The 23,742-nt window shown below is 38.8% G+C and overlaps 2 protein-coding genes across 3 annotated transcripts in view; both read right to left on the bottom strand.

Annotated features, from left to right (window-relative positions):
• dpydb (dihydropyrimidine dehydrogenase b) overlaps window positions 1–11,726 on the bottom strand; it is a 19,925-nt gene extending 8,199 nt beyond the window's left edge. Inside the window, exons 1-14 of the mRNA XM_089008010.1 lie at window positions 11,539–11,726; window positions 9,384–9,494; window positions 9,178–9,260; window positions 8,017–8,104; window positions 7,758–7,919; window positions 6,337–6,533; window positions 5,512–5,593; window positions 4,099–4,186; window positions 3,064–3,171; window positions 2,830–2,999; window positions 2,552–2,762; window positions 1,205–1,389; window positions 923–1,138; window positions 669–833 (exon numbers count right to left, since the gene is read on the bottom strand). Coding sequence (XP_088864136.1) covers window positions 669–833; window positions 923–1,138; window positions 1,205–1,389; window positions 2,552–2,762; window positions 2,830–2,999; window positions 3,064–3,171; window positions 4,099–4,186; window positions 5,512–5,593; window positions 6,337–6,533; window positions 7,758–7,919; window positions 8,017–8,104; window positions 9,178–9,260; window positions 9,384–9,494; window positions 11,539–11,568 — 1,896 coding nt within the window. The 5' untranslated portion in view covers window positions 11,569–11,726. The remainder of the gene's footprint in view (window positions 1–668; window positions 834–922; window positions 1,139–1,204; window positions 1,390–2,551; window positions 2,763–2,829; window positions 3,000–3,063; window positions 3,172–4,098; window positions 4,187–5,511; window positions 5,594–6,336; window positions 6,534–7,757; window positions 7,920–8,016; window positions 8,105–9,177; window positions 9,261–9,383; window positions 9,495–11,538) is intronic.
• A 1,096-nt stretch (window positions 11,727–12,822) lies between these two features.
• Window positions 12,823–23,580, bottom strand: odr4 (odr-4 GPCR localization factor homolog). Of its 2 annotated transcripts, none has more exons than XM_089008011.1 (14): window positions 23,387–23,580; window positions 23,042–23,142; window positions 21,467–21,583; window positions 21,265–21,357; window positions 19,511–19,617; window positions 19,401–19,437; window positions 17,856–17,999; window positions 17,686–17,781; window positions 17,517–17,564; window positions 16,325–16,447; window positions 15,709–15,823; window positions 14,296–14,499; window positions 13,131–13,187; window positions 12,823–12,961 (listed from the first exon to the last, which is right to left on the bottom strand). In XM_089008011.1, exons 2-14 carry the CDS (start codon window positions 23,135–23,137, stop codon window positions 12,891–12,893), a joined length of 1,308 nt encoding a protein of 435 aa, XP_088864137.1. In that variant the 5' UTR covers window positions 23,138–23,142; window positions 23,387–23,580; the 3' UTR covers window positions 12,823–12,890. The 2 variants fall into 2 exon arrangements, with proteins under 2 accessions (XP_088864137.1, XP_088864138.1); XM_089008012.1 differs by having other exon boundaries at window positions 15,715–15,823.
• Window positions 23,581–23,742: the final 162 nt, after the last annotated feature.

The following is a 23,742-nucleotide window of genomic DNA, read 5'->3' as shown; positions in this document are numbered from 1 at the left end:
TTTTAATGTCTAAAATGCCGATTTTCTATATTTTTTAGTTCTAAAATGGCGATTTTCAACTTTTTTTATTTCTAAAATGGCGATTTTCTTTATTTTTTTTCTAAAATAGTGATTTTCAACTTTTTTTATTTCTAAAATGGTGATTTTCTGTCTTGTTTATTTCCAAAATGGCGATTTTCTTTAGTATTTTTCTAAAATGATGATTTTCTATCTTTTTTATAATAATAATAATAATAATAATTTCTATCTTTTTTATTTCTAAAATGTCGATTTTCTTTTTTTAATTTCTAAAACGACAATTTTCTTTAGTTTTTTATTTCGAAAATGGTGATTTTCTTTATTTTTTTATTTCTATAATTGTGATTTTCTTTATTTTTTTATTTTGAAAATGGTGATTTTCTTTATTTTTTTTATTTTGAAAATGGTGATTTTCTTCATTTTTTATTTCTAAAACGGTGATTTTCTTGATTTTTTTATTTCTAAAATTGTGATTTTCTTGATTTTTTTATTTCTAAAATGGTGATTTTATATCTCTAGGAAGAGGAAGAGACGAAGAAAAAGAAAAAGAAAAAGAAAAAGAAAAAGAAAAAGAAAAAGAAAAAGAAAAAGAAAAAGAAAAAGAAAAAGAAAAAGAAGTAGTCACGTAACAAGCAAGAATGAAAACGTGCATTTTTGGGAAAGTCTTTCTTCAGCTCCGCCACCGCCTGACACCAGTAGGCCGCCGTTTTTTCACTGATCAGCTCAATGTTGAGGAACGACCCTTGACCCGGTCCGAAGACGTGACCGGAAGTGGTACCGCGTACAATCCGAGGAGAAACGTTAGTCACCAGGTCCTGCGGAGACGGAGGAAGGTCACCACGGTCATTCGGAATCTTGTTTTTTAGCGTTTTTTAGCGTCTCGAAGGCTACGTGTGCCTTTTACTTTATCTAATCCGAAGGTCTTGGTCAAAGCAAAACCCCATCCTTGTTGGAAAGCTCTTCGGATCATGGCGGCGCTGGTGGTGGGAGGCGCCGAGGCCAAACCGAACGGGTTGGGAAACTTGATCCCGCAAAGCTCCACGCTGATGTCCACCTGATCTATAGCGCTGTAGAACAGCGGCATCTTCGGAACCGGATCCACCGTTTGTCCGTGGAGGGACTGCGGAAAGAAAAGAGATGTGATGAGGGAGACGTTTCCGATGGCGTTTGCGATGGCGTTTCCGACCTGGAGGTATCGATGAATATGCCAGGAGGCCTGTTTGCCATCATTGACCGACTCCACCGTGGTGTTTGCCAGTCCGGCCACGTCCCCCCCGGCGAAGACCCCCGGCTCGCTGGTTTCCATGGTTTCCGTGTTGACCTCAGGGGTACCCCAACGGCTCAACTTGACCGGAGACAAGGCCTCGCTCACTGCAAAAGGGGAATTTTGCCGTTTTCCAATCCGCTTTTTCCTTAAAATGTCTATCTAGGCGTCTCTCAGTCGCACAGGAGTGGTCCACTGAGGAAAAGGTTTCTTCAGCCGTCATTTGGACTTCTTTGAGGGTGTCGGACGTTACGCTCCTCATCCGAAAAGCTTCGTCATTGAACTAAAGTTGTGCTGGTAACTCTGGTCCTATATCCCAAAGTGCCAGACCTCTGCTCTGATAGGGAGTCCTTTAGAACACCCTTAGAGCAGGGACCTTATAATAATAATAATAATAATAATAATAATAATAATAATAATAATAATAATAATAATAATAATAAATTTCATTTCTAAGCGCCTTTCAAAACTCTCAAGGTCACTTTACAGTCACAGGATCAGTTTTTCTGCGGATGAGCAGCGGCAGCCACATGCGCCAGACTCAAATAGATTGAAATCTAGGCTAGCTAGCTAAGAGTTAGCTAATAATCACTCAACCCGGAAGTAACTCAAATACATAGAAAACTAGCTAGCTAGCTAATAGTTAGCTAGTAATCACGCAACCCGGAAGTAACTCAAATAGATAGAAAGCTAGCTAGCTAGCTGAGAGTTAGCTAATAATCACTCAACCCGGAAGTAACTCAAATACATAGAAAACTAGCTAGCTAGCTAATAGTTAGCTAGTAATCACGCAACCCGGAAGTAACTCAAATAGATAGAAAGCTAGCTAGATAGCTGAAAGTTAGCTAATAATGACTCAACCCGGAAGTAACTCAAATAGATAGAAAGCTAGCTAGCTATTCAAGAGTGAACTAATAATCACTCAACCCGGAAGTAACTCAGATTGCTAAAAGCTAGCTAAAATAGAGATCTAGCTAGCTCGATAGCTAATAGCTACATAGCAAATAACCTTACAGAGTTGGGGTCCGGCACAGGGACCTTACAGAGCAGAGGTCTGGCATTGCCACTTCTGACCATTAGGGATATTAAGGCCAGGTTTACCAGCACAACTTCAGTTTGCTGATGAAGCTCTTCGGATGAGGAGCGGAACATCCGACACATACAACAGAACTACAGATGACGGCTGAAGAAACCTTTTCCTCGTTTCTCCTCACTACGTAAACAAATGACGCCCCCCAGTCCGTCGCCTTAGCGTTCGAGTCCGATCACCTGCCGGCTCGCTGAGCATGGACCCAAAGGCGCTGATGATGTAGTCGGCCTTCAAGCGGACCACCTGGTCTTCGTCATCCATCCAGTTTCCGTCCTCGTCCTGCTCGGTGCGACAAAACTGCAGCCCGCCGACGCGCCCGTTCTTCATGATGACCTCTCGCGGGGAGAGGAACGGGAGGAACTCGCACTGCTCTTCCTTGGCTAGCTCCATCTGATCAAAGACGGACGTTCGTTTCTGTCTTTTTCTCCTTTAGCGTCCCACCATCCATTCGTCCAACCTCTTCGGGAACAGCCCTGATGTTGGTGAAACCCTTCCTGAAGACCACAAACACTTTCCTGGCGCCGCAGCGGAGAGCGGAGGTGGCACAGTCGAAGGCGGTGTCACCGGCACCCAGAACAATCACCACTCCTCGTAATTCGGGGAGGGAGGAGCGACACTGGCACATCCCTAGAAGGGGGGGAACAGCGCGATGGGAAAAATGCGGGTGCGCCGAGAGCTTCGACGTGCTAACCTCTTTTGCTTGCCGTGGCCACCAGGGGTAGAAAATCTTTGGAGGTGAAGAAGCCTTGATCGGTGGATAAACCTTGGAAGATTTTGGCTCTGTTGGCTTGAGGGAGGCCTAAAAATGATAAGAATCATAATCAGAATCATCTTATCAGTATGTAGAACACACAAGGAATTTGTCTCCGGTAGAACATGCTGCACTAGTATCACCAAAAAAAAAAATCGAGAAAAATGGAGGCACTATACAGTTCTATTTGGGTTATTGTTTAGAGAGTTAATAGCTTGGGGGAAGAGGCTGTTTAAATGTCCACTGGATTTGGAGTCGCTGGAAAAGGTGGTGGGCAGGGTGCGGAGGGTCCAGTAGGCTTTTATGCGCCCTTGTTTCGCACTTGTTTTTAATTTAAAACTAAATACAAATCAGAATCATCTTTATTGCCAAGTAAGTAGAACACACAAGGAATTTGTCTCCGCTAGAACACGCTGCACTAGTATCATCAAAAAATGGAGAAAAATTGAGGCACTATATAGTTCTATTTGGGTTACTGTTTAGAGAGTTAATGACTTGGGGGGGGGAAGAAGCTGTTTAAATGTCTGCTGGATTTGGTGCGCATGGTTCGGTAGCATCTGCCCGAGGGGAGTCGTTGGAGAAGGTGGTGGGCAGGGTGCGGAGGGTCCAGTAGGATTTATCGCGCCCTTGTTTGGATTCTTGCAGTGTGCAAGTCCTCGAGAGTGGGTAGAGCGGTGCCAATGACGTTTTTCCACCGTCCTAACTGTCCGTTGAAGTCGGATTTTGTCCATTCTTGTGGCGTCCTCAAACCAAACGGTGATGGAACACAGGATGGATTCGATGACAGCCGGGAGAACACACTATCTTCGTGTTTCTTTCATTAAACTGAACGATCACCCTTTTGTTATTTTTCCGTCTTTATTCTTAAGTTCAAGTGATTAAATGACATTAAAAATGGTGACTCCAAAGTTAAATGTTCAAATCGCCAGAACATGTATTTTTTTCGTGGCTTGTTTGAGTGTAAAAAGGACTCACCGATTCCAACAAAGATTGCCTTGAATCCGTCTTCTTTCAAAGACGTCAGAGTCATTCCGTTCATACCGAGGCCCTTTTCGCACTCGACCTGAGAACGGATCATAAAGCAAAGCCCGTTAGCAAGCTAAGCTAAATTGTGCATGCTGTGTTGAGGAAAGACTTGGGCTACTATATGAATAATAATACACACTTTCAATCCATATTACGTGTGTTTCCATCCAAAAATGTGTTTTTATACTGCGTTACTTGTCTAAACATCAGGATCAATATTGTGGAATATGATTGAAGAAGCAAAATGTGCCTGTTTTAGTACATCAGAGAGGGCGGCCATTTTTCTTTGTCAAATGCAAATGACACCACAGTGACTAAGGCACCGGTGTCAAAGTGAAGGCCCGGGGGCCAAAATCTGGCCCGCCACATCATTTTATTCGGCCCATGTAAGCAAATCAAACTAGTGAAATTCCATGATTGCTAAAATCGGAACCACATTTTTTTAATTGTCGTAAGTAAAACACAATGTCGCGGCTTCGAATGCAAGCGGATTGACGTGGGACAGGAGATGTGAGGCAATTTTTTGTTGTTTTGACCTCAAGATGGCGCCGCGAGAGTGGCTGCCTTTACAGCAGGTCACACAAACTTACAAACTTAATTGGTTCCCAGAAAGTGTGTGTAAGGTGAAAAGTGTGTCTTCCAAACCTTAATTTCCCATAGGAAACCATTAAAATGAGAATAATCCGTTCCCAGGTCCCCAGAAAACATGTTTTTTTTTCTAAATAAGCCTTAAAACTACACAAAATATACCTTATTTTATGTATAATAAATGTGCTATTGTATTGTAATTAAAGAAATAAACTGTACTATATAATAAAGTCGTTTTATTTACCTTTGTCCATTATGATACGGCCTACATCTGTAATAGAAAATGGCTGAATTTCGCACAATGACCAAGTCAATTATTTTGTGATGACATGTAGGGAAAGAGATGCCAATTTCACGGTATCACTGTATTTTGTTTTTCTACTTCTTCCTATCCTTTCCTCTTACTTTCATCACTTTGCTGCTGTGAAATGTAAATTTCTCCACAGCGAAACTAACAAAGGCCAATCCAATCATGATCATTATTTTTCTACTTCAAATTTGAAAACTAGTGATTCATTAATTTATTACGCACTCTATATGGAAGATGTGAAGGGGATGAAAAATTTTAATGGCTTCACCAAATTAGGAAACTGTCAATCCAAGGTGGTTTGACACCCTTGGCCTAAGGCCTCAGATAACGACCAATCACAGCTCAGAAGTAGGAATCCAACGGAATTGATGTAAAATCCATTTAACCAGAAGACTCGACTTGACTCTCCAAATAATCTTTAATACCTATGAAGCCAGGAAGCCATTTTCAGAGCTCGTACATACCTTGACTCCCAGGTCCTTCATCAGGTCGACTTCAAACTGGACAACCTCATATGGAAGACGGAACTGGGGGATTTCTGCTGTGCTGCGTGAAAGCACAAAAAGGACATTTTTTTTTACGTGACATAAACTAGCCTATTCTCTAATAGAGCAAATCCGCCATCTTGTGCATTTTCTGGGACGCTACATTGGAGTCCCGATGGCTCGAATTGATACGCAAGTACTTCTTTAATCGATTGCAAACATGTGTGCTTTCCTCTTCAGAACTATTTGAATCATATTCATAACTGGATGAGTAACAAGAAAACATCTTCTCCGAATCTGAAGCCATTGTTTTGATTCTCGAGCAAGGCGAAGACGTCCTGGTGTGACGTCACGAACAAGGGGGCGGGACCTTCTGAAACTCGCAATTTCCGGTGTCATTTTGAAGTAGTTTTGGGACACTTTAAGTCATTTTTATTGGTGTTTTGCATTTGACTAAAAATATCAGTTTTGGGTATTTTAGATGCTGTAAAACGTTTTTTTTTTTCTGATGTCAGTTAGGAAACAAAAAAAAATGGTTCTATTTATAACGGTATTTTATATATACCTCTAAAGCTTTGCTGCGGCGACCCCCTTGAAGGGAAAAGCCGAAAGGAAAAGAAGATTTTATTTATTGTATTCTATTTGTGATTGTATTTTCTGTATTATAGTACCTATGCTTGTCTGTGACTGTAAAGTGTCTTTGAGAGCTTTGAAAGGCGCTTAAAATGAAATGTATTATTATTATGAAATATCACACGACTCGCAACAAACTGCATTGGAGGAATATTTAATCAGTGACACTACCTTAACCCTCCGGTGTATTTCTGTTTCTCAAAAATAGTGATGTTATCGTATCCGAGGCGGCCAAGAAAAGAGGCACAGCTAATAGAAGCCGGACCGCAGCCGATCAGGGCGATGGGCGCGTGGTAAGACTGCGGCATCTCTTCAGGCGGCGGCAGCTCAGGATTTCGAATCTGGGGGATGCCCATTTTACTGAAGACCTGCGAACATGCACGCACATGACATTACAAGGTTGCCTGCAAAACCATTCATCCGTTTGGCTTTGAAATAATTTTTTAAAAAATGTGAATGTGTAACTGTCGCAGCTTGGAATTGAAGCGGATTGACGTGGGACAGCAGAAGTGAGACAGTCTCTTTTCGTCAATGGGTGTTGCGAGCGAGATAACAGAGAGATAGGTAGGTAGGTAGGTAGGTAGGTAGGTAGGTAGGTAGGTAGGTAAGTAGGTAGGTAGGTAGGTAGGTACGTAGGTAGGTAGGTAGGTAGGTACGTAGATAGATAGATAGATAGATAGATAGATAGATAGATAGATAGATAGATAGATAGATAGATAGATAGATAGATAGATAGATAGATAGATAGATAGATAGATAGATAGATAGATAGATAGATAGATACAGACAGACAGACAGACAGACAGACAGACAGACAGACAGACAAACAGATAGATAGATAGATAGATAGATAGATAGATAGATAGATAGATAGATAGATAGATAGATAGATAGATAGATAGATAGATAGATAGATAGATAGATAGATAGAGACAGACAGACAGACAGACAGATAGATAGATAGATAGATAGATAGATAGATAGATAGATAGATAGATAGATAGATAGATAGATAGATACAGACAGACAGATAGATAGATAGATAGATAGATAGATAGATAGATAGATAGATAGATAGATAGATAGATAGATAGATAGATAGATAGATAGATAGATAGATAGATACAGACAGACAGACAGACAGACAGACAGACAGACAGACAGACAGACAGACAAACAGATAGATAGATAGATAGATAGATAGATAGATAGATAGATAGATAGATAGATAGATAGATAGAGACAGACAGACAGACAGACAGACAGACAGACAGATAGATAGATAGATAGATAGATAGATAGATAGATAGATAGATAGATAGATAGATAGATAGATAGATAGATAGATAGATAGATAGATAGATAGATAGATAGATAGATAGATAGATACAGACAGACAGATAGATAGATAGATAGATACAGACAGATAGATAGATAGATAGATAGATAGATAGATAGATAGATAGATAGATAGATAGATAGATAGATAGATAGATAGATAGATAGATAGATAGATAGATAGATAGATAGATAGATAGATAGATAGATAGATAGATAGGATTTTTTTTTAAATAATTGAGTGTTTGTTGTACCTCGGTAGCAAATTGCTGCAAGCCTCCAATGTTAATGGGACCTTCCTCAGAGGCGTACAGATTGCAGCCCCCGACGCACAGCTCCGATGTGGGACAGACCATTCCACAAGTCAGACCAAGAGGGTTGTCGGACAAGATGGCCCGCGCTGCTCCATAGTAGTTCTGACAAGTCCAAAGAAAATTCTCACATCTGGAGAAAAACTTCCTTCACAATTATATGAGACTCATATACGGTGGCGGAGACTTTCTAACTTTGTACCTTGTTCGAGATGCTTGTAATGAATGACTTGATGTCCAAGTTTGTAGGGCAGCTCTTCTGGCAAGGAGCATCCGCACATTTCAGACACCTAATCACAAAATCGGCATATTTGAAAGCGTCGTCGGGTGTCGCTCTTCATCTGGCCTCGTCAATTGCTGAGTTAGTCAAAGCGCTTTTGACATCACTTAGTCAAAAACGAGCGCTACCGTTAAACGCCACATTCATAAATGTCATTTGGAATCCAAAACGGGTGACATGATGGATTTATAGCGATACCTCAGTTTACAAACTTAATTGGTGCCCAGAAAGTGTGTGTAAGGCGAAAAGTGTGTATCCCAAAAATTAATTTCCCATAAGAAACCATTAAAAATCAGAATAATCCGTTCCCAGGTCCCCATAAAACATAATTTTCTACTAAATAAGCCTTAAAACGACACCAAATATACCATATTTCATTTATAATAAATATACTATTGTACTTTAATTAAAGAAATAAACTGTACTATATAATAAAGTCGTTTTATTGACCTTTGTGATGGTCATTGATGTAGTTGCCTCTTGATGATATCCGAGTGAAGTTGCCGTGCTTTCTCGGCGATAATACCCTCACTCACACTGTCCCCTGCTAGCTGCTTTTCATTCATCCAAATCAACAGAAGTTTTTCAACCTCTTCTATTGCCTGAAACCGTTGCTTTGACAAAACAGAAACACCCTTCTATAATAATAATACATTTCATTTATAAGCGCCTTTCAAAACTCTCAAGGTCACTTTACAGTCACAGGACCTTAGCCACACATAGCATACTGGTACTGGGACGCTAAGTCACACAAACGCACACCTCGTTGGTGTTTTTTGATGAGCTCCTTCTTCTGCTCGACTGTAATTTTCTTTTGTGTCCTCTTCGGTTTAACACTAGCATGTCGTGGGGTCTTTTTCGGTCTCAAAATAACAAATGTACTCCACACGATAACAAACCACATCTGCACTGAGAGAGGGGGTGTGGAAAACTAGTCCGCCAGCCACCTGTGTGGTTCGGTTCATCCGCCGAAAACTAGTTCGTATGCCAAGATTATATTCTCGTGAATTTTCTGTTCGTAAGGCGCTAAATTTGTGAGCTAAAGCGTTCGTAAGCCGAGGTATCACTATATTTGTTTCTTACCTCAGAGCTTCTCGAAGAGCTCCTCGCTCACTTAGGGTTGTGTGTTTAATATCGTCAAAGTTGTTCTCCAACTTCACACAGGACTACAGGACAGAGAAAATGACTCAAGAGAGAAATTCATGTAGCTTATCACGTCGCCATTTTGAGCGCTGGTGAACACATTTCGACTCATCTGGGTGTAATCGTTCAAACAGAGAAAAACTTACATCACAGCCCCTGTCAGGATTGCGCTTCCACTGTTTCTTTTCTTTCTTTTTACTCGCTGTTGACATGATCTGAGCGTGTGTCTTGACTCTCGGATTCAGAGCCAAGATGCTCTAAAAAGTATAAGGAAACATTTCAGCTAGTAGTGAGACATTTTTATTTTTGCTGCTGGTCATATACAGTAGTTACACACGCTCCCCTCGTCGCCATTTATCCGGGATTTTTCAAACGTAACATTTTATTGCTGCATTGTAGGTTTTACTAATATTCCTGTTATCTACATTTTATGGCAAAACACAGACATTCTGGAAGATTCTGAGAAGTTTGCATGTTGACTGTTTGAGGTCGAGTAGATAAGATACTGAAGCGCTTTCAGGTCATTGCACGCAGGTTTTATACCCGGTTGAGGGGATGCACAAAACAAAAGAGAGAAAAAATAACTTGAATTTTATACCACGGTGATATAGGAAAAGAGACATTCTGACATGGTAGAAAGTGTTAGCATTTAGAATAGCATGAATTGGGGTTCCGAGTTCTTGCATCTTTAAATTATCATGCACATTGGTATTGGATTGGATTGGATGTACCTTTATCGGTCTCGCAGTGGAGAAATTTACATTTCACAGCAGCAAAGTTATAAAAGGAAGAGGATAGGAAAGAAAGAAGTGGAAAACAAAATACAGGAGCTGCTGGAAAGGCAGCCACTCTCGTGGCGCCGTCTTGAAGCGACTAAATAGCAAATAACATGACAACGCAAAGACACAGAGAGTCATTCATTCTTCAGCACTTGCTGTACCCTCTTTGTGACATGAAGCAGTTCGAAATGAAAGAGGAGAGGATCAAAGTGTCCTTTTCAGCAATGGATCAGGGATGTCATGGTGGTTATTTGTTGGTTTTACTGGTACTTTCCGCTTTATTGATTTTTAGATAACAATTAACACATTCGTTTTAAATGATAACGAAATATCAGTTCGGAACTTCTTACCAATAGAAACAAATTAGAAATCCGAGCGCCATTTTGATATTTCATTTACTTTAACTTAATGGTGAAAATAAAGACAATATTTTTCAAATGGCATTGCCAGACAATCAGTAGCATGGCCACAAATTAAGTTAGAAAGTGAAAATAGAATTGGGATGACTTCTTTTTTTTTAATTGATAACTGTCTCAACCAAAGCGAAAAAAAATGGAATGTGGTAAAAATGTGTTTTGTTTATGATCGTGTTCTGGTTAATGTTTTATATCGTGAGTGTTCTGTGGCGCTGTGTGGATGTGTTTCTGTTGTTTTAATAAATACTCGAAAATTAGAACAAGCTTTCTGAAAACGTTCTTGTGCAGGTTGAACATCAGTACCTTGAATAATTTATGCATATTTGTACATATTGCTATTTGTTTACGTAAAGCAGCCATTTCAAGAACTCGCCTCGGGTCAATGACATCTGAGGTTGTTTATCAAAGCACATCGGACTGTAAATTCCTTCACGCCACTTTCACTCTACCGTATTTTAGGTGTCAATCGTAGCACAACACAACGATCATCTTAAAAAAATATTAGTGCAACTTGAAATGTGAGCAAAAAAAAAAGAGAAAAACACTCGGATCTCGAAGGTTTTTTTCATAACTTTGCTAGTCTAAACAAACGGTGTTGTGAATTTATTCTATTCTATTTTCGTCAGGTTGTTACACACAATAAAACAATCTCCATTCGATTAAAACAAAGAAAATCCAAGTATAAATATTAAAACGATGAAATTGCACGCGAACACCTGACGAAATAAAATGGCGGAAATTCAACAAGCATTTATTTCAATGTAAACTGTTATGAATAAACGATATTTTAATGACGTTACCGTGAGAAAACGATGATCGTCTGTCACGAAGGAAATTATTTTATCCTCATGCGTGTAAAATTAGAAAATGATGACACACATTGTTCGAGTGAGAAGAACAAATCTACTGTATGATACAGTAGATTAGATACTGGGTATTTACGCGTTATACAAGGCAGAAAGCGATTTTGTTTTCGTGTTCACGACACACATTTTGCTCTATTCTCGTGCCTCGTTTTGTAGTCGCTTGTACAGTTTTGGATGCTGATTTTAGATTTTATCCAAGTCCGCAGAAAAGACGCACAAAAAACGCAGCAAAAATTTTACCTCAATATCTGGAAGATCTTTACTTAACATGGCGGCTCCTTTCTACTTGTCAGCAGCACCAAAGAGTTCCTGAAGATTCTTGAATTTGGAGAGCTGCCTAAACTTCGTCGGCGTCTTGTGACACAACAGTCATGAGAGAGAATTTTTTTTTCGAGCTTTATTTGGCAATTTGGAAGGCCGGGTGGAGCTTATTGGGCTCTTTTTCAGAGCTCAAAGTTTAGACGGTGCCTCCAGGTGGTCACATTTAGAGGACAACCGACACATTTTTTTTGTTTCCTAACTGACATCAGAAAAACATTTTATAGCATCTAAAATACCCAAAACACACGAAAAACACCAATAAAAATGACTTAAAGTTGTCCAAAACTCCCATCAATGAGCTCAAAACTGGAGATATTCAGAAAGTCCCGCCCCCAGTTCGTGACGTCACATCAGGAAACTCCTTCACAAACTGCATTGCTCCAGAATCAAAACAATGGCTTCAGAGAGTTCAGATTCGGAAAAAAAAGATCCTTTGTTGTTCCTCATCCAGTTATTTAAAATTTAATCACGGGGTCAAAACAAGCATCTGTGTTCGATTCAAAGAAAAGACTGACTGTCGGAATAATACTGTAACGTCCGGTGCTTGTGTTGTGCATGTCACGCTGAGCCATCGAAGCCATCTTTGGCTTGGAAAAGCTCCATTTTACTTATCAACAAAATTATTTATGAGGTGGATGATCAGCCTCGAGAGAAGTTATCCATCGCTAACTGCGGTTAGCTCCTCGTTGTCCTTTGGCTCTGGTGACTGGGAATTTGCATTAATTTACACCTTCTTTATGCGTGTTATCGCAATTGGCTGCCACACAACGATTCACCGTGGCGTTATTTATGTAGTTTTCCTTCTAATTTCGTGATCAACACAGTGTTTTCAGATGAAAAAAAAGTACCCAAAATGCATTGTGTGTCACTTTCTCAGTCAGGGGCGTTCCCTCAGCGACGTCACTCTGGCATCGTCATCAAATCGAAAACAAGACTTCATGAATATTCAGCATGAGTTTTAAAACGTAAAATAAAGCTATATGCGGTGGAATCTTTGTCAAATGCGCTTAGTAGAAGTCATTTGAAGTCATTTTACAAATTATGGACGCATCTTGTCCGGAGGTGTCGGTTGTCCTTTAAATGTATATTGCGCTCACGCTACGGATAGATTAAACAATAACCATTGCAAAGTGTCGGTTTCAAACTCCACCTCTTCTGGGATTATGATGTTATTTATTTGATTTTACCATGATTTCTTTTATTTTTCAGAATCAGAAGAGATTGAAGGATTCAATCCGGATTTAATTTTCCAATATTTCGGTGTGCATGTTTCAAACGTCATTAATGTAGAGCATTGAAGCAGCGGTGGCGAGTAGGGCGACGACAGTGGCCATGGCAACACCTAAAAAATAAGGCGCAAAATCAGAACAAGTGCACGAATGACAATAAAAAAGTGATGCGGAACAGGTTACGCAATCTTACGCTTCTTGAGCAGATTATTTTTTTTAAAGGACAGATTCAAGTTAGCTACAAACACTGAAGCGCCTTTCACAACAAAAAGAGGCCTTCACCTATATAGTTGTTTCTCTTTGGTTCTTCTTGCACATCAGCAATTTCTGGAGTGGAATCTGGAAGACAACAACAAAACAAAAACAAGACGCAATAAGTGCCCTTTAAAGAAAAGCGCAGTGTTGCTTTCAAAAACGCACATTTAAAAGTAAAGTGATACCTCAGTTTACGAACGCTTTCGCTAACTAACATTTTGTCTTACGAACATTATATAATATATAATCTTGGCATACAAACTAGTTTTTGGGAAACACACGGAGCGCTACAATGGCTGGCGGACTTGTTTTTGGCGGAAGGACACCAAACCACACGGTCGAACAGCACCACGGTGGCTGGCGGACTAGTTTTCCACACCCATTTTCTTTCAGGGCACTCAGTGCAGATGTGTTTTTTTATCGAGTGAAGTACTTAAAAAGACCCTACCACGGGCTAGTGTTAAGCCTAAGAAAACATTAAAGAAGGTCTTGTAGAAGAAGGAGATCATTGAAAAACATGAACGAGGTGTGCGTTTGTGTGAATTAGCGTCCCAGTAGCAGTATGCTAAGTCGACCATTGCTACGTGTGGCTAAGGGTGTTTCTGTGTTGTCTAAGCAACGGTCTCAGGCAATAGAAGAGGTTGAAAAACTTCTGTTGATTTGGATTAAAGAAAAGCAGCTAGCAGGGGACAGTGTGAGTGAGGGTATTATCTCCGAGAAAGCACGGCAACTTCACTCGGATATCATCAAGAGGCATTAACGACCATCATAAAGGTCAATAAAACAACTTTATTATACAGTACAGTTTATTTCTTTAATTATAATACAATAGCACATTTATTATACATAAATTAAGGTATATTTGGTGTAGTAGTTTTAAGGCTTTCTTTTCATTGAAAATTATGTTTTATGGGGACCTGGGAACGGATTATTCTCATTTTAATGGTTTCCTATGGGAAATTAATTTTTGGGATACACACTTTTCGCCTCAGGGAAACAATTAAGTTCGTAAACTGAGGTATCACTGTATCAAATGCAATAGAGAATATGAATATTCTGAAGTCACAGAAAAATATGGAGCTCCAGCATATGATATTTTGTACGTCTTGGTCTCGTTGAATGGATTCAAGGCAAAAAAAAATGGTGTCATCTGATTCCATAACAGTAAGTCACACAGAAAACGTTTCCTCACCTTCTGATTCTTCCCTTTGGATGATTTGGGCAACAATTTCTTGCTTGCTATCCAAATTTTGATCATCTGCGTTGATGTCCAACATTTCTTTCAACCTTTCGATGACCTCGGATGGATCCTCGTCGTTGAACCGGTAGTCACATACACAAAGCGTCCCATTGGCTCTTGCGGGACAAAAGACACGATGGGGGAGGCAGAATTGCTCTGGAAAGACATGAACAATTTCAGTCAGACATGAATAACTAATGTTCATATTTGAAGTCAAAAATATTGACTGTGATTGTGGTTTACATGGGACAAATGTACATGGAACAAAGCCCCCCCCCCCCCAAAAAAAAAAAATCAAGAAAAACACATTCATATGAGGATCCTCACACTGTTAAATGTGTATGAAATGATAGCTAGCTAGCTATTAGCTATATAGCTATCGAGCTGAATATCTAGATAGCTAGCTAGATAGCTAGTTGTGTTAAGTTCATTTTGTCTTCTTATTGTCTGTTACAAAATAGCTAGATAGCTATTTAGCTAATCTAGCTAATTTGTAACAGACAATAAGGAGACGGAAAGAACTTAACACAACTAGCTATCTAGCTAGCTATCTATTAGCCAGCTAGCTTTCTATCTATTTCAGTTACTTCCGGGTTCAGTGAACACTGGCGCATGTGGCTGCCGCTGCTCACCCACAGAAAAACTTATCCTGTGACTGTAAAGTGACCTTGAGAGTTTTGAAATGCGCTTATATCTATCTATCTATCTATCTATCTATCTATCTATCTATCTATCTATCTATCTATCTATCTATCTATCTATCTATCTATCTATCTATCTATCTATCTATCTATCTATTTACCTAGCTAGCTATTTGCTATATAGCTAGCTAGCTATTAGCTATATAGCTATCTATTAGCTTTGATAGTTTTGAAAGGCGCTAAATACCATGTATAATCATTATTATTATTATTAGCTATCTATCAGCTAGCTTGCTTTCTATCTATATCAGTTACTTCCGGGTTGAGTGAATGCTGGCGCATGTGGCTGCCGCTGCTCACCCACAGAAAAAACTTAACCTGTGACTGTAAAGTGACCTTGAGAGTTTTGAAAGGCGCTTATAAATGCTATATTATTATTATTATTATTATTATTAATAATTATTTTAATTCTCAAATAAATTCATGAATGGCAGTGAATGAGTTCATAGCAAACTTTATTATTTGATATTTTAAAAAAGATGGCGGAGGGAGCCAACATTTTTCATGGGTGCAACAGACTGTTTTTAAAAAGCGTTCAAAGGTCAATGTTGTTGTTATGTAACGCATGAGCAAACCATACGATTGGTCGAGCAAAGCGAACGGACGCCATGTTGTGGATTGATGATTAAACCAAGTAAATGAATCCGGAGGTGCGTAGAAATACCCGTGCCTGGTTTGTCTCTGCCGATTCCCCGGCTCTCATCGTCTGTAGCCGGAAGTTCATCAAGGAGCATTTGAACTCTGCTGACCATGGTAGAAACCACGTCTTTCTTCAGCATCTACGAAAAGATTGAATATTACATGATAATTTATTATTATTATTATTTAGCTATCTAGTTATCTAGCTGGCTATCTGGGTGGCTATCTGGCTAGCTCGCTAGCTAGCAATCTATTAGCTATAATATAATAATACATATGATAGCTAGCTAACTGGGTATCGAGCTAGCTATCTATTAGCTATTGAGCTATCTGGCTGGCTAGCTATTTAGCTGGCTATCTATTAGCTATCTATTCGATAGTCCTTGAGTTTTGAAAGGCGCTCAGAAATTAAATGTATTATTATTATTATTATTATTATTATTATTATTAGCTAAGCTAGCTAGCTTTCTATCTATTTGAGTTATTCCAGGTTGAGTGAACGCTGGCGTGTGTGGCTGCCACTGCTCACCCACATAAAAACTGATCCTGTGACTGAAAGTGCCCTTGAGAGTTTTGAAAGGCGCTTAGAAATGAAATGTATTATTATTATTATTATTATTATTAAAAAAAGATCTGTCTACCTTCTCAGCCAGTTTGGCCTTTGGTTTGTTGCTGTGGACGTAAGCTCGGCTGTGGATGGCTCCTCTGATCGACAAAGCGCCTCCGCACTGCTGCACCACGTCTGTTAAAGAGTCCGGTTGTGCCTGCCAACGCATAAACGCAGTATTTATCCGGGCTTGGGACCGGCACAATAAGGCGCTGGCTTGTGTCCGCTTGTGGCTACAGAACAAGCAACTCTTTGATATAGCTAATAGCTATTTATTCACTATCTATTAGCTAGCTATTGGCAATCTATTTTCTAGCTATTAGCTATCTATTTGATAGTCCTTGAGTTTTAAAAGGCGCTCAGAAATTAAATGTATTATTATTATTATTATTATTATTATTATTAATTCGCTAGCTAGCATTCCATCTATTTGAGTTACTTCGGGGTTGAGTGAATGCTGGCGCGTGTGGCTGCCGCTGCTCACCCACAGGAAAACTGATCCAGTGACTGTAAAGTGACCTTGAGAGTTTTGAGAGGCGCTTACAAATGAAATGTATTATTATTATTATTATTATTATTATTATTATTATTATTATTATTATTATTATTATTATTAGTGGTATTATTAGTAGTAGTTGTTTATTATTAGTGGCATTATTATTATTAGTAGTAGTATTAGTATTATTTTTATTATTATTACTACTCACTCATGAAAAACTGAGGATTTCAACGGTAAAAAAAAATAACATTAACCTATTAATGAAATTTCAACATTTCTGTCAACGAAGATGTACGTCATTGCTGGTTACCGTGGCAACGCGTCACAACAAGCGATATTACTCTTACTTATTATGAAAAAGTGACGATTTCAACGGTAAAAAAAACAACAACCTTTTAATTAAATTTCAACATTTCTGTCAAGAAAGATGTACGTCATTGTTGGTTACCATGGCAACAAGCTACAACAAGCGATATTACTCTTACTTCTTATGAAAAATTGACGATTTCAACGGTTAAAAAAAACAACAACATGAACCTATTAATAATGTATTTCATATTTCTTTCTTTCATAAGTGACCACGGGTATAAGCGGGACGAGGTGTCCATTGTATGTCGTCCACACCAAGTTGGAGACATTACGAGGAGAACATTGGGGTCAACTTTTCCACTTTGCCATAAGAATCGCATACCTTGGCGGAATAGTGACCAGCGTGTTTGTATCTTACCGCTGTGACGAGCAGCTGAGCGGTGTGCGTCTGTCTCACATTCCTCTTCTGCAAAATGTTGATCAGATGCAAAACTTCAGAATAGACGCTTTAAAAACAGGCCTATCCACGTGCACGTGTCTTGTATCCATTCCGATTTCCATTAAAAAAAAAAAAAAAGTTACATCACCTGTCCAGCTGTGAGTTCTGCATCTTCAGGCAACTGGATGCCATCAATCAAACAGACGGCCTTCTCAATCTGGTCCGTCCATGTTTTCAGTCCCTCCTGAAACGAGGGCGGTACACGTTGAAGAAATCCATACACATGCCGGGAGATTGATTTTATGTCCGTACGCATACCTTAAGACACTCATCCATGCTCTTTGCACAGGTTTGGTTTTGCGGTAGCGGAATAAGTAAGTCCACGTTTACACAACAACTCATCGTGGACCAGGAGGAACATACGCTTGATTGATACTTCCAATCAGCAGGCTTAGCCAAACTCTGGAAGAAGTTCATCAATAAAAAAAAATATGTACGTGGGTTAGTAAGGTACATTTAATGTATATCTCTTAAATCAATAATAATAATAACAATAAAAAGAAGAAGAAGAAAAGAAGAAGAAAAAGGAGAAGAAAAAGAAGGAGACGAAAAAGGAGAACAAGAAGAAGAAGAAGAAAAGAAGAAGAAAAATAAGAAGAAAAAGAAAAGAAGGAGAAAGGAAGAAGAAAAAGAAGAAAAAGAAGAAGAGAAGAAGAAGAAGAAGAAAAGGAGAAAAGAAGAAGAAAAAGAAAAAGAACAAGCAAAGAAGAAGGGAGAAGAAGAAAAAGAAGAAATAAAGAAAAAAGAAAATGTAGGAGAGAAGAAAAGAAGAAAAAGAAGAGAAGGAAAAGGAGAAAAGAAGAAAAAGAAGAGAAGAAGAAAAGAAGAAGAAAAATAAGAAGAAAAAGAAAAGAAGGAGAAAGGAAGAAGAAAAAGAAGAAAAAGAAGAAGAGAAGAAGAAGAAGAAGAAGAAAAGGAGAAAAGAAGAAGAAAAAGAACAAGCAAAGAAGAAGGGAGAAGAAGAAAAAGAAGAAATAAAGAAAAAAAGAAAATGTAGGAGAGAAGAAGAAAAGAAGAAAAAGAAGAGAAGGAAAAGGAGAAAAGAAGAAAAAGAAGAGAAGAAGAAAAGAAGAAAAAGAAAAAGAAGAAAGAAGAAAAAGAAGAAACGAAGAAGAAAAAGAAAAGAAGAAAAAGAAAAAAAGAAGTGAAGAAGAAGAAAAAGAAGAAGACAAGAAGAGAAGAAGAAAAAAAGAAAAATAAGAAGCAAAGAAGTAAAGAAGAAGCAAAGAAGAAAAAGTAAAGGAGAAAAAGAAGAAAAAAATAAGAAGAGAAGAGGAAAAGAAGAAGAAAAGAAGAAAAAGAAGCAAAGACATAAAGAAGAAGAAAAAGAAGAAGAAAAAGAAGAAGCAAAGAAGAAGAAGAAGAAGAAGAAGAAGAAAAAGAAAAAGCAAAGAAGAAGAAGAAGAAGAAAAAGAAGAAGAAAAAGAAGAAGAAAAAGAAGAAAAAGAAAAAGCAAAGAAGAAGAAGAAGAAGAAGAAGAAGAAAAAGAAGAAGAAGTAGAAGAGGAAGAAGAAGAAGAAATGTAATGTATACCCATGTTTTTTTTTTTTTTTGCCGCGGGCCACGCTGTACTCTCGGGGTGGCGTTAAGAATTTGGGGAAACCATCGAATGTTTAATCCCTTTCACATATTCCATATAGAGCGTACACACGTTTGATTTGCTTTCGCGGGCCGAATGCAATGATCGTGTGGGCCAGATTTGGCCCTCGGGCCTTAACTTTGACACCCGCGTCTTCAACGATCATTCTTTCTCATCACCCTAAATTACTGAAGCCTTTCTAAAAGCTATGACTGACGACTCACCTTGGGATCTTTTACATCAAATGTTCTGCAGATAATTCTGATGGCACGGATTAAAGATGGCTAACAAGTAAAATGAGCCATTCAGCGCAATCCACTGTGGCAAAGGATACTTTCTGGATTTGGGGTTGATGTGCAGTGTGACGCATTCTGTGACTTCATCGTCATCCGGTTTCCACAGGCTTTCGGAGGAGATCAGACGCTGCACTGCAAACACAAGCTTCACACATACACAGTCTGTCACTCTCCTGTATACAAATACAAATACTGCCACCTAGTGTAGTGGATGTGAAAAGACATAAAAGCAATGCTACCTATAGGACAGGGGTGTCAAAGTCATTTTTTGCCGCGGGCCACATTGTAGTTATGGTTTCCTCTCGAGGGCCGTTATGAATTTGGGGAACCCATTAGAATGTTTAAATCCCTTCAAATATTACATATAGAGCACACAGCAAATTAATCAATAACTCGTTTTCAAATCTGAAGTCAAGAATAATGACTTTTATTGTGGTTGACATCCAAAAATATGACATTTTGGCTCAGATTTTAGCAATCATCGTGGAATTTCACAAGTTTGATTTGCTTTCGCGGGCCGAAAAAAATGATGTGGCGGGCCGGATTTGGCCCGCGGGCCTTGACTTTCACACCTGTGCTATAGACTGTTACACCCCCGCTGCAAGAAGGAGAGGTACCGCCGCTCGTTCCTACCGACTGCTCAATTCTCAATAATCACATGTGAAAAATAAAATGGACTCTTGTACTGTAAATATGGGTTGATGCAATACAGCTACATATATCAATATACAGTAAAGTCTCGTTATATCGATATCGGATATATCGATAGTCCCGGTTATATCGATACTATTTCTATGCACGCACGGGGAAAATTACATGCAAACAGGGTCGGATATATCGATAGTCCCGGTTATATCGATATTTTTTCCGACTCCCTTGAATATCGATATAACAAGACTTTACTGTACCTTTCTTGATACTAGCACTACGTACATTTGTTTTTATGAAACGGTTTTGCACATTTACAGTATACATCTCAGTCTGCTATGCTTAGAATACAGTGAGATCTCAACTTACGAACTTAATTGGTTCCCAGACAGAGTGTGTAAGGCGAAAAGTGTGTATCTCAAAAAAACATTTTCCCATAGGAAACCATTAAAATGGGAATAATCCGTTCCCGGGTTTCCATAAAATATACTTTTCAACTAAATAAGCCTTAAAACTACACACAACATACCTTATTCTATGTATAACAAATGTGCTATTGTATTGTAATGAAAATAAATACGCTGCATCGTATCATAAAGTCACTTTATTTACATTTGTGATGGTCATTGATGGCTTGATGGAATGGCGTTGGAGGTCGAAGGTCAAAGGGAATTGCTCTTTGGAAAGAGAGGCGCATTGCATGAGGACTGTAATTAAAGAAATAAACTGCTGTAAAATAAAGTTTTATTGACCTTTTTGATGGTCGTTGATGGCTTATGGAAGGAGAGTCACCTTCCATAAGGACTGTTGGTAACTTAACCTCTGGTGCTGTTCGGTCGTGTGCTTCCGCCGAAGATCACTCCGCCAGCCGTGGTGGGTGTGTATTATGAAAATAGTGCTTATTATAAGGTTTAATTTTCATCAATTTGACGTTTGTAAGACGAAAAGTTTGTAAGATAAGGTGTTTGTAAGTTGAGGTCTCACTGTATCTTGTTTTTCTATACTTTCACCCCCCCCCCCCCATCCCCTACCCCATTCCCTTTCATTGCTGCTGTGGACTGCAAATGTCCTCATTTTGGGACGAATAAAGGATTTCTGATTCTGATAGGGAAGTAATTGTCAAAGTGTAAAAAAGGAACCTTACCTGACGAAGGGATGCTAGTGCTTCTTTAGCATCGACATCAGAGATGACAAACACACCTAACACAGACAAGCCCCCAGGTAACATTCTGGAAACCTGCGCAAAAATTCAGAATACATTCATTTTTCTTGGACTTTCTGCCCAAAAAAATAAAGAATAAAAACGAAACGAGTATCGTCACCCCCGTTTTATAATGAGTTCGTACCTGTCGAGCGTGCTCACTGAGCCATTCTTTGTCGGGGAACTTTCCTGCACCGACCGGGGAATCTTCTCTTGAGGGTGTTCGACATGCCAAGACGACAAAATCTCTCTGAATTGAGTTCTGAAACGTGCAGAATTCAATTTCATGACTATGCGGAAGCAATGTAGAACGTTGTAAAAAATACCCGATTTTTCTGTCATAATCATCAAAATTGAAACAAATAAAGGCTTGAAATACGTAATTCACTTATCTGTAGGTACGCTACAGTACGCTATATTCCACCGCGATTGTTTCTGTCCAGTGAACCGAGCGCACTCTGTACCCGCAGTCATATATCGTTGCATTTTTGTGAAGTATGTCATCGTTTTTTGTGGTATTTTCCAAGCTATGCAGTTTATGATGAACGTATTACACACGTTTCCCTCCATGCTGGTTCTTGAAATTTCCCAATACGACAACGAGAAACGGGGGGGAAAACATTAATTGACGTTTACGCTCTTTTTGCTAACACTACAGTTTATAAAGGTGATTAAGTTGTATTTTTATAACTGATAGAAGTGGTAGAATATCTATTTTTCTCCATAACTGCCAAGTTTCAAGCAAAAAGAAGCATTAGCATATATATTTATAGAGCTCGCAATTTTCTTTCCTAGTATTCAGTGACAGTCATTTTGAATTTCTGACAAAAATCTGCCTGCATTCGATCGTTCATATTTGCTAATTTATATTTGGAATCTTTTATTGTGTTTTCTGTTCGTGTTTATAATTTCAAAAGCTTACCAATGGTACCTTAAGATCTACCAGAAATTAAGAAAATTATGATAGTTTAAACTGTAATAAAGAACTCGGTCACAGATTTTCATTGTTTTAACTTTAATTACAGGGCAGAAAATCCCTCATATTTCCTTATTATTTGTCATAGAACGTCTAGAATCTATACATCATTTGAAAGCTATTTGAATGCACTTTAATATGGTATTAGAACATGTGTGATGAATTATTGTTGAAAAATTTGGTCACATCTCTATTATCTGTAACTACAATGTAGTTAATGTCATCAAAAAATTGTTGCTAAAAAGGACAACCGACACCTCCGGACAAGTTGTGTCCATAATTTGTAAAATGTCTTAAAATGACTTCTACTGAGCATATTTTACAAAGATTCCACTGCATATTGCTAAATTTTACGTTTTAAGACTCGCGCTGAATATTCCGGAAGTCTTGTTTTTGAGTTGGTGACGAGTCCTCACCCTACGTCACTGAAGGAACGCCCCTGACCGAAAAAAAGGAGACATTGTAGCAGTCCTTCCATTACGTCAATGCATTTTGCTGGACTTGTTTCTGAAAATGCCCAATTCACAGCTCAATTTTTTTTGCAGATTTTGGACACTTTAAGTCATTTTTATTGGTGTTTTGCATTTGAATAAAAATATCATACTGCGTGTTTTGGGTATTTTAGATGCTATAAAACGTTTTTCTGATGTCAGTTAGGAAACAAACGGTCGGTTGTCCTTTAAGTCTGGCGGGTATTATCTGCTGGCCAAGCTCTCAAACCAATGGAAACAGCTATTAACGTACCTGTCCAATGACCAGGCCAGTGACATCTGATTGATGTTCGCATAGTTTGGACAAATATACCTCCACAGTATCGTCTACTATGTAACCGCGGCCCATTTTACCTGCACAATAACACAAAACTCATTGAAATGTCATGTTAGTTATCAGGCTGCAATATGAATGGAAAAGGAAGAGGCAGAGACGTGGCATCATAGGAAAAAACAACAACAAAACTTTAGGCACGTTGAACATAACTGAGGATCAAAGAAAGACACACTTTACAAATGAATGAATCAATAAAACTATGTGTTAAGATAGTTAGCATACAACAATAACAATAAAGTCCGGTTAGCTAGCGATAGTCACCTGAACGTAGTCGTTGAAGTACTGACGTAGACTCAAAAATGATCCATCAACGTACAGCGTGGATGATACCCGTAAAAAGACCCTCGACAAAATATAAATTCAAATGCTGACATTGGACGACTTTTGACACTTTGAGGTGGGTCAGCATTAGAACAAAAACTGTATTTACCAGAATACTTTGCGTTTGAGACTTCCGTCGCATGTCCCGTCATCCCTACCACTTCCGGCGCGATTCCCTGCAGTCATTCAACTGTTTTACTTTTCGAAATAAAAGAAAAACAAGGAGGAAAATGTTTTCCTGCTCTATATCCCTACATTAAGGCGAAGCTCAGATTGCAAAAATACTCTGTTTTTAT

Source organism: Hippocampus bargibanti, linkage group LG11, assembly GCF_051943395.1.
Source record: "Hippocampus bargibanti isolate YZ-2025 linkage group LG11, ASM5194339v1, whole genome shotgun sequence".
NCBI lineage: Eukaryota > Metazoa > Chordata > Actinopteri > Syngnathiformes > Syngnathidae > Hippocampus > Hippocampus bargibanti.
The sequence above is the reverse complement of the archived record's forward strand: the minus strand, read 5'-3'. Positions and strand labels throughout refer to the sequence as shown.

Excerpts from the sequence above, each read along its gene's own strand:
- odr4 (XM_089008011.1), bottom strand. The coding sequence starts at position 23,137 with ATGGGCCGCGGTTACATAGTAGACGATACTGTGGAGGTATATTTGTCC. Across the intron at positions 17,565-17,685 it reads CAGAACTCACAGCTGGACAG|AAGAGGAATGTGAGACAGAC; the intron begins GTGATGTAACTT and ends AACATTTTGCAG. Across the intron at positions 12,962-13,130 it reads AAAGAGAAACAACTATATAG|GTGTTGCCATGGCCACTGTC; the intron begins GTGAAGGCCTCT and ends CTTATTTTTTAG.